Below are 10444 nucleotides of genomic sequence, written 5' to 3'. Positions count from 1 at the left end.
GCAGGGCTGGGAGCAGCTCTGTGGTCACATCCCGTGGCTGAGAGCTGCTCTCGCCCACCTCCTCCCTCCAGCAGCGGAACTGCTAAAGCACCGAGTGCTCAGGTTGGGACCAGCAGCAGCTTCTGTGCAGCTTTTGGTGGTTTCTTTTTGCCGTTAATGATGTTGTTGTTGGCTGTGGCCGGGCAGGGAGCACACAGCATATTTATTGCGGTGGTTGTTGCTCTCTGATCCTCTCCTCTAAAGAGTTGATGGGCTTAGGGACCGCAGGATGGGGCAGAGCCCCCACTCCTATTTGGGGTTGTGGGCCCTGCATCCCTATGACACGGTGGCACTGTGGTTCCCAGGTAGCAGCAGCACGGGGAGGAGCAGCCAGGGGATGCTCCCAGCAGAGACATTTCGTAGTTCCCTGAGTTTTTCCCTCTCTGTTGCCTTGCCTGTGGCAGAAGAACAGATGAATGTCGTGTCCATGCATAGGGCAGGGGACCAAAGCAGGTGACATGGGAACAAACCAGTGCACCCACATGCCTTGGGGCAGGCATTCTGCCTGTCCCTCTGGGCTGTCCCCTATAGAACGGCTCGCCTGCGGTTTTACAGGGCAGCTGCTGTCTTCATTAAGTGGTGCAGGCTTATTAAGACTGCATTTTTGAGGCTTAGCAGCTCTATGGAGCCATCTGGGAAGGATGGTGACAGCAGTGGAGCAGCAGGAAGAGGCAAGAGGCAGTCGTTGCCTGTGTCGAGTGCCACAGCCCTGTGCTCCTATGAGGGCCGTGCCCCCATCGGGTGTCCGCCCTCATCCACAGCAGCTTAGAGGGCTGCAAGGAGCCAGCTGGGGAGCAAGGAGCTAGCAGCAAGGCAGCACAAGCCCTCCAAGCATCTCACAAGCTTCCTGGGGCAGTGGTGGATGGGGTCCTGCAGGGTGCTGGCTGTGCTGCATCCCTGCTGGAAGCACTTGGGGACATGGGGAAGAGGTAGGTATGGGGTGCAGCCCATGACATTGGGGTTGGGCTCATTGGTGTGAGGCAGCTGGGTGGCTGTGGGGAGGGATGCTGGTGGGGAAGGACTAATGGCCGCTGTTTGCCTCGTCCTGCCCAGGCCACACTTCTGCCATATCTGATCCCAAGTGGCTCTGGGCAGCACAGATCTGAGTGCCACCACCCTGGGACCACTGGTGGTGAGGCTTTGAGGGCAAAGCTCTGCACTTATGGAAGCTGCTCAGCTTCTCCATACCCCTATGGAAAGCCCTGAGCCCAGCAGGCAGTTTGCCCAGGGGGACAGGAACCCAGTGCCGTGGTGCTGTCACGATGGTGTCCGTGCACAAAGGACCAGGCACTCCTGACCCACTGTGCTTCACACATCTGCCCTGATTTTCCCCATTGTCTGCAGCCCTCCTCGTCTCCCAGCTTTGAACCTTCTCTGAACCTTTTGGGGCTGCTGAAATGGAGCTGGAGGGGAACACGTCCCATTGGGCAGGAAGGACTCAGAACTTTTAGAGAGTGTCTGAAGGAAGGCAACAAGATGGCAAAGGGTTCAGAGAGCATGAGGAGTGGCTGAGATCCCTCGGTTTGTTTGGCTTAGAGAAGAGGAAACAGGGAATACTCATGGTGGCCTACAGCCTCTTCATGGCAACCCTATAGCTCCCTTATGGCCTACAGGTTCCTCATGGCAGCCTGCAGCTCCCAGTGGTGGCCTTACATCTCCTTCCTGATGGCCACACAGGTTCCTTTTGGCCTCCAGCTTCTCACAGCAGCCCTACAGCTCCTCACGGCAGCTCTACAACTCTATCATGGTGCCCCTACAGTTCCATCCTGGTAGCCCTACAGCTCCTCGTGCTGGCCCTACAGATCTCTTACACCCTACAGCTCCTCATGGCCACTCTACAGCTCCATCGTAGTGGCCCTACAGCTCCTTGTGGTGGCCCTACAGATCCCTTATGCCCTACAGCTCCATTGTGGTGGCCCTACAGCTCCTCGTGGTGGCCCTACAGATCCCTTATGCCCTACAGTTCCATCCTGGTGGCCCTCCAGCTCCTCATGGTGGCCTTACAGCTCCTTGTGGTGGCCCTACAGCTCCCTCATGCCCTATAGCTCCTCATGGCAGCCTGCACCTCCTTCACAAGGGGAGCAAAGCTCAGGAAGCACTCAGAAATACAGTGTGAATTTTTGGTGACCATGTGCGGAGGCAGAATGTGGACTTGATGATCCCTTCCAACTCGGGAATCTCTGTCATTCCACGAAATCTCCATTCCCAGCACTCTGCTGTCGCCGTCTCAGGAGGAATTCCTCGTTCGGTCGCTGTGGAGCAGCTCTAAGTGTTTCAATATGTCGGCAGCTGCTGCTGGAGTCGGATGGTAAATGCTAATGTGATATTATCCCGTGCACCGTCCAAAACCCACTGGAAGGGTTTAGTGCAAATTGGATTTGCAAACTTCTATCGGGTCTCCCTGCCCTCAGCAAAGCATTGTAATCCCAGGCGGGAGCCTTGACAAACCAGCTCCTTCTGTGCAAAAACAGCAGATTTGGGGAAAAAGGACAGCCGGACGGAGGGATGCCCCAGTGCTGGGCTGGAGGAGGCATTGCTTGCTTTTAGGACCACATTCCTCAATGTTCTCCTGTGCCACCGGTCCTGCTGGGTCCCATAGTGACTTCCTCAGAGCAAGAGGAGGTTCTGTGGATACCAGTGGTGTCGAAATTGGCCCAGAGAAAAGCACATCTGGGGCCCGAGCTCAGCCCCGCTGCCAAAATGTAAGCTTTTAACCCTATTTCCCCAGGCACTGGGGTTGTTCAAACAAGCCACAGCAATTAGTCTCCTTCAGCAAACCACCTCTTTCTGGCATCGTGCGGTTATTCAGCGTTGGAAGGGTTGGTTCGTCGCTCCAAAAGGGCTGTCGTTCAGAGAAGGTTTTGGCAGGAGTGGGAAATTTGGGGCTGGAGAAGCACCATCTGCCAGCACCCATGAGTGCCTGGGCTGTCATACTTGTGGTTTTTTGGCTCACGTTAGCACTGATTTCCTCTTTGCCTGCGTGTTCCCTGTTGAGGTTGGACGTAAAGATTCTGGGGAGAATCCTCTGGTGGTGTTGTTGACAGCAGTGCTTCCATGCTCTGTTTTCTTTTCCTGCCCACCATCAAAGGGCCATTTCCGTGCAGTGCTTTTGCTATCATGTTGTGTTTCACACCCTTGGTTTTCTGCCACCTCAAAGGAGTTGATTTTGCATTCGCGCTCTCTGCTCCTGCTGATGCTGAGCAATGCAATCACAAAACATTTCCCTGTAGTTTTACCTCTCCGTTCCCACCTCTTAGCACAAAGGGTGTCTTCTGCTGCTGGTTAGACCCATGGAATCAGTGGATAAAGGTCATAAAAGGAACTGCCCCTTGGAGAGGTGGTGGTAGGGACAAGGGAGGCAGCCTCACACCCTGACCCTCCCGTCTCTCTCCCTGCAGCCCCATGGCACACAGAGCAGTGGAGCACGAGGGGCTGACCCCAGCCCTGTGGGAGGAACGAGGGAAAGTGGAGAGCTCTGCAGCTCCTCGCCTTGGGCTGCTTTTCACTTTGGGAAAGCAGATCCATGTGGAGTGCGGGGCTCTGGTTTTACTTAGAGTGCACGGGGAGAGCTGGGGAGGAGTGAGGGGAGAGGGAGCAGTGGTGTCAGCATGGCTCCGTGGGCACTGAGATGCCCCAAACCCACGTGTGCTTTGTGCACGGTGCTGCCGTCTGCCACGGGGCTGCTGGCACAGAGCAACCCTGAGATGGAGCTGGAGTTCGGGACCTCTTCTTTCTTTCTCTCCTCTGCATCTGCTTAATGCTAATTAATTAAGCTCAGATCAGGGTTTGGGGCATGTTTCTTTCTGACGCTCCCCATTTCGGGGCGTTTTGCCACCCTGGAGCTGTTCTGGCCCTGCAGCACTGGCATCCCCACTGCAGCCCTTCTCAGCACAACGTCCAACCTACAGCACTCAGACACAGCGATGCCGTTTGGGGGCTGCGCTTCCAGAGGGGATCTCACCAACTCAGGGCCATTTGAGGAACATTCTGTCTGAGCACCGCACTGTCCCCATCCTCACCGGTGGTGCTGGGACCCCTGGGAGCTGCTCAATCCATTGGCTTCTCCAGGAGCCTGGAAGAACCACAGCTGCTCCGCCACAGCACGGAGCCGGGATGGAAATTGTTTAATTCCTGCGGGGTGAGTCATGAGGAGCCGGGATTTCAAAGCAGCTTGGCTCCCATGTAAGGCACTTAAATAAACAGTGTGGCAGGTGGAAGCTCTCTCTGATGTCCCGTCAAGGCCTTGATCTTTCCAAGTGTTTCGTGTTGCCAAAAACCTCGGCCACTCCGTGGCCTCATCCATTCTCGCGCCGTGGCCGAGGCCGAGAGCTTGAAAATAATGAATCAATGCCCGGAAGCATGAATCGACTGAAAATTTATGACATACTTACAATATAATGTCTTTCGGGCGCCCTGGCTTCTAGGCTTCAAAGCCCGAGGACGGAACGTTCGCACGTCTCCTCTTCCCCCTCTCTCTGCTATAAAGAAGGATTTAAGGGTAAAAAAATGAAGCTCGGCTTCTCCCCTCGCCTCAGCATTGAGGAGTCTGAAGGACGACGTGAGTGGGCTTAACAGCTGGAAATGGTCGCGGAGGAGAGAACCTGAGAGCGTGAGAAGTGGATGAAGCCCACACGGTCCCGAACGCAGTGCAGCCCGCGGGCGTTGGTGAGTCCATGGGATGGGAATGCTGTACTCCCATTGAGCAGGGAAAGGCGTGAGAAATTCCAGCGCTTGGGAGATGGGGCGAAGAAACCTCCAGCTAGAAGCCAAGCTCCATCGGTTCTACATTTTGCTGAGCAATGGGGGAGGTGATGGAATGGAGAAGTGAGGGATGGGCTCAATGCTTCGGGCTGAGATGGGAGCTGGGCAGGGAGCTCACCCCAGCGCCGGGCAGAGCCAAGATCATCGGCTGCTTCTTTCCAGGCAAAGCAATAAGCCTCGGCTGTGCTGCTGGCCATCATTTTTTGTGAGGTTTCCAGTTCTTCAGGACGTGGAGCCTTCTGGGCAGGATGCAGAGAAGCATGGGCTCAGTTTGGTGCTCGTCTCCTGCAGTGTGGGGCTGCTGGGAAGGGTTTCCTCCTGCAGGATCGAGTTTCCCGCTTGGCAGCAGGCGCAGCGCGGCTGGATCTGTACCACTGCACTGATGGATTATCAGGAGAATTCGGGAGAGCGCAGTGCTTTTGGGCTGTTCTCCAGAAGAAAATCCAAGTGTAGCCTTTGGCCTTTTGTTGAGCCCTGGAGGAGCAGCAGCAGCTTAACCAAGATGGGACCTCATGGCAGGCTGGGAAGAGCGTGGTGTTCCCTGTGCCAGAAGGAGGAGCGTTGTGGTACCCAACTCAGCGGATGCTGAGCCCATGGGCAACTGAGGGAGGACTGATTTTTGCTGGAGGAGGATGGAGGCTTCAAGGACAGGGATGGGGAAGGGGCAGTGCAGAATGGCAGAGCCATGATGCCCGTAGGAGTAGCTGGGCACCAGCACATGGCAGCGTGGGACAATCCAGCCGCGGCAAAATGTTATCATTGGGGTTGGGTTTAGGATAGGTGGAAACCAGAGGGCACAGTTCAGAGTCAGCCATGGGAGAGTCGTGGCCGTGAGCTCTGTGTGTGTGATTTTCCTTTTCTCCCCCTTTGCATTTCTGCTTTTCCCACAGGTTGGCACATGGGGTCTGGGGCTTAAAGTGAGAGAAACCAAAGGCAGAGCTTGGAATCACACTGGCACAGGTTGCCCGAGGAGGCTGTGGATGCCCCAGCCCTGCAGGCATTCGAGGCCAGGCTGGATGTGGCTCTGGGCAGCCTGGGCTGCTGGTTGGTGACCTGCACACAGCAGGGGGTTGGGGCTGGATGAGCACTGTGATCCTTTGCAACCCAGGCCGTTCTATGAGTCTATGATTCTATGAATCATTTTTGTTTCTGATTGTTTTGTACGTTGGAGTCAGAGTTCCATCCAGCCTTTGGAAAGGTCACCAGCGAGCGGGCGGGGGCCACAATTGCTGGCTGCCCAAAGAGGAGTGTTTGTATGGGGTGTGCGAGGCTGAACCCGCCCTGCTGAAATGTTACGGGCTCAGAACGAGCCAGAAGCCCTTCCCTGGGGTTGGCCGCGCTGTGTCCTGCCCAGCTCCAACCCTACAGCACCGCATCCAAAGCCTCAACGCCGTCCCCCATTGCTTCGCCACACCTATTTGATGCCCACGAGCGTTTCCAGCATGCATTCCCCTTTCTCTCCTCGTTGCTCTCAGCCTGAAACCCCTCAAACACCGCGATTAACCACGGGGCAAACCCACTCCATGCCTTCCGATGACCCTCCCCACCGCAGCTCATGGGGCACCATCCACCCTCGCAGCGCTCAGCCCAACGCGGCACCGCGGCGCGCTGTGCGTGTCGCTCCGGCGCTGCCTCCCGGTACCACGGAGGGATTTCATGATCTTACCTCCTTATATGGCCAAACTATTCTTTTTCTATCTTGGCATTGTTTATAGCCCAGTTGAAAATATTTAGGCTCTGGCTGGGTTCTACAATTATCTTGTAACCTACGGGGCGTATAATTACTGCTAGTTAACGCATAATTATCTGCATCCTGTAAAGTAAAGTGTTGCTGGCAATGAGGCAGCACTTGCACAGCTCTCAGGGTTGTTTTCTGCAGTAACGGTAAAAGAGAATCTGTTAAATTCCATTTTAAAATAAACATTTTTTTTCCCCAGTATATTCTATTTGGCAAATATTGCTAAACCGGGCTATGTTTTGTTGTGTTTTTTTTTTCTTTCCCTTCTCTCTCTCCCCACCCCCCTCCCCCAAATCCCCCTCCCAACCTCTGACACCCCGTGGAAAATTTGTTTAAAAAGGAGAAATGTTTGGAGTTTGCAAGGAGCTGAGATGAGAAAAAGGGGATGGGAGGTGACTGCGAGTCAGCGCCGCTCTCTGAAGGCTGGCGGTGATGGGGGTTTAATGGCTGCACCCATCAGCTCCCACCAGGTCCAACCTGCTCTGGATGGACAGAACCCAGCGCTGTCAGGTAAGGGCATCCTGGCTGCTCCAGGGTTTTGGGGTGATGTGAGATCTTCAGGTGCTGCAGCTCTGAATTTCAGTCCCCAGCGCTGCTGGGATGGATGGAGTGGGGTGGTTCTTGTGGTTTTGCTGTTTTCTGGGGGGCTTGGGGGTGGCCATGTTGGTGCACTGTTGGGGCAGGGATCTGGGTGGAGGTTGAGCAGCACAACCCCGTTCCCCATTGCAGTCTGGGCTCTGTGCACATCACTGACAGAGGCAGAGCAGTGGGGCTCAGTGTGGAGTCCCCTCTCTGTGGGTTTCCCCATCCTTCACTCACAGCCACCCACCAGAGTCTCAGCCCCAATGCAAGGGCAAGATGGAGACCCAGCCACCAAGAGGGAGGCTTAAACCCCGCATGCCACCTGCTGCTGGGGCTGCATGGAGCGAGAATATCCCCTCGTCCCCATTGTCACCACTGGGGACAGCCCATCCATGAACAACCTTCGCCTTTCTCCTGCTCAGCCCACACCCCATGCCTCAGTTTCCCCACTGCAGTCCCATCCGGATCACAGCTGGGGGCAGAGAGGATGGGCCGGATCCTGGTTGGCCAACCTGAGTCATGGGGACAGGGGTGGGAGAGGTGGCCCCGGGCAAAGGCGGTGTAATAAGGATATTTGTTTTGCCTGTTTTGCAGAGTTTCAATGTTCTGACTTGCTCTAAGATGAAGGTATGGAAGTTTGCAGCCATTGCATCGATGCTCCTCAGTTCCATGTTATCCATTTTAGTTTGTAGAGACATGTTCAACGGAAGCCGGACATACAGCCCCTTGCCTTCCTCGCTGGCCTCACGGGCATCCTCCTCCTCCTCTTCCTCTTCCTCGCTGCCGGTGGCTCCGCGGAGACCCCCCCGGGCCCTGCCACGCCACAGCTCTCTGCTCTCCCAGTGTAAGCACCCACAGCCCCACAACACCAACGGGGGCTGCTTTTGTCTCAGCCTCATCCCTCCCTTCCTCCTGCACTGCGGGTCGGGAGCGTTTAGCAAAGCACGGGGTTGGGAGCGTCCCAGGAAAACCACGCATGGAAAAGGCAGCAAACCTTCACGCTCATCTTCATGCTAAAAGCTGCTTTTTTTTTTTTTTTTTCCTTTTTTTTTTCTCCAAAGGGCCTTTTTTTGTTGTTGTAAATTGCCGTGCTATTTTTAAAAAAGCAAAATGTCAAACAGGAGCTGAGAGCGAAGGGAAGCGGCTCCATCCTGCAGCAACTTCCCCCGGAGCGCCGCTCGCCCCTTTGCCTTCGCAGCTGCTGGAAATCCCAGGCGTGTTTGCTTTTATTCCAAACCAGAGGAACTTCTTGGTTTGAAATTTGGAAATCAATGACAAGCTGTCAAATTATGCTTTCCTCTGTGCTTCCCCCAGTGCTGGGTTGAACAAAGCCTGGGCTCAGTGTTAGGACATGGGGACAAGGATGCTGCCAGCTGCGGTTGGACTCTGTGTGTGTGCAGCGTGCATTGCAGTTCTGGTGAGCAGCCCTTCCACCAAGCAATGGGGAAACATCCCAAATACTACATTTGCTGGAGTTTCTCACCACTCCACGGTGGTATTTCTGTAGTACGATCTCTTAGGAAATGATTTAGGATCTGGAAAATTTTTTGCACATTGGCAAGCTGGGGCAATGCCACCATGAAATGTTGGTTCCCGTGTGCTGCTTGGTGCCCCCGTGTCCCCACTGCTGTGTGCACCCCACATCGTGCTGCCCAATCCCCACCCGCAGCACTGCTGCCATCGGCCAGCTGGAAACCATGAGCACAGCAGATATTCATTATGCTTTCTTTTCCCCTCCACTTCTAAGCATGCACTTGATGTGCAGGAAGGGTATGGCTTTGGGCAGGGAAACAGAAAGGAGGAGGAGGGAAGAGGAGGAAGGTGGGGTTATTCGTGGGGTCTTTGTTTTTGCACAGTGGGGAACCCATCTGGGGGTCTCAGCCCCATGCATAGAGTCACAGGATGGGTTGGGTTGGACGGGGCCTCAAGGATTATAGAGCCATAGAATGAGCTGATTGGAAGGAGCCTTAAAGTTCACAGAACCGTGGAACGGTTGAGTTGGAGTGTTGGGTTGGACCTTAAGGATCATCCAGTTGTACCCCTCTGCTCTGGGTGCTCCTCACCAGCTCAGGCTGCCCAGTGCCCATCCATGGCCTCGGGCACCTCCGGAGATGGGGCACCCACAGCTCTGGGCAGCAGTGCTGGGACCTCACCACCCTCTGCATAGAAGATTTCTTCCTCAAATCTAACCTAAACCATCTCCCCTCTTTTAGTTTAATGCTGTTTCCCCTCATCCTACCACCATCTACCCATGCATGCCGGGGAGGGAGCGGGGGGTCTGTCCCCACTCACCCCACACCTTCTGCGATTCTGTGCACCTCTGATTCACGGCCGCCGTTGGCTTTGTGGCGCTGAACGCTGCCCTTTCCACCCCCTTCTCTTGCAGACAGCAGCCTGCTGGAGAGCTACACGGAAGGGGAGATCCGGCAGCTCATCTCGGCGCTGGTGGAACGCTACAGCCAGGCCATGAACTCGGGTGGCCACGAGCTGCCCCTCTTCCCCAAAACGGGCAACCGCATGAAGCGGGCACGCGCCCGCCACAAACCCTGCGCCCTGAAGGAGCTGGAGGTGAGCGTCAGCGAGTTGGGCCTGGGCTACGAGTCGGATGAGACCGTGTTGTTCCGCTACTGCAGCGGCACCTGCGACGCAGCCGTCAGGAACTACGACCTCTCGCTGAAGAGCGTGCGCAGCCGGAAGAAGATCAGGAAGGAGAAGGTGCGCGCGCGGCCCTGCTGCAGGCCGCTCTCCTATGATGATGATGTCTCCTTCTTGGATGCCTACAACCGTTACTACACCGTCAACGAGCTGTCGGCCAAAGAGTGCGGCTGTGTGTGAAGGGCCGGGTTGGGGGGTGGCCCAATGGGGGCGAAGGCTACACTGGGGATGGGGATGGACCCCGCACCGCTGCCCGCCCCGTGGACCTCCCGTGTCCAGTTGGAGGAGGAGAGACGACCTGTGGACCCACCGTGTCCATTGGGAAGAGGAAAGATGCCCCATGGACCTTCCGTGTCCATTGGGAGGAGGAGAAATGCCCCACAGACCCCCCATGTCCACTGGGACCCTCCACGTCTGTGGGGGAGGAAGAGAGATGCCCCACAGACCATCCATGTCCATTGGGAGGAGGAGAGATTCCCCATGGACCCTCCATGTCCGGTGGGAGGAGGAGTGATTCTCCATGGACCCCGCATGTCCACTGGGACCCTCTTTGTCCATGGAGGAGAAGATGAGATGCCCCGTGGACCCTCCATGTCCATGGGGGAGAAGGAGAGATGCCCCGTGGACCCCCACATATCCAGTGGGAGGAAGAGAGACTGCAACGCTTGC

General features: G+C 55.8%; 1 protein-coding gene across 1 annotated transcript; it reads left to right on the top strand.

Moving 5' to 3' along the window:
• Positions 1–6909: 6909 nt before the first annotated feature.
• On the top strand, positions 6910–9955 carry NRTN (neurturin; the record flags this gene model as incomplete). The annotated part of the gene is made up of 3 exons (XM_079546838.1): positions 6910–7048; positions 7806–7964; positions 9507–9955. The coding sequence occupies 3 exons, from the start codon at positions 6910–6912 to the stop codon at positions 9953–9955; spliced, it is 747 nt and encodes a 248-aa protein (XP_079402964.1).
• Positions 9956–10444: the final 489 nt, after the last annotated feature.

The sequence above is a fragment of the Tetrao urogallus genome, assembly GCF_951394365.1.
Source record: "Tetrao urogallus genome assembly, chromosome: 25".
NCBI classification, from domain to species: Eukaryota; Metazoa; Chordata; class Aves; order Galliformes; family Phasianidae; genus Tetrao; species Tetrao urogallus.
The sequence above is the reverse complement of the archived record's forward strand: the minus strand, read 5'-3'. Positions and strand labels throughout refer to the sequence as shown.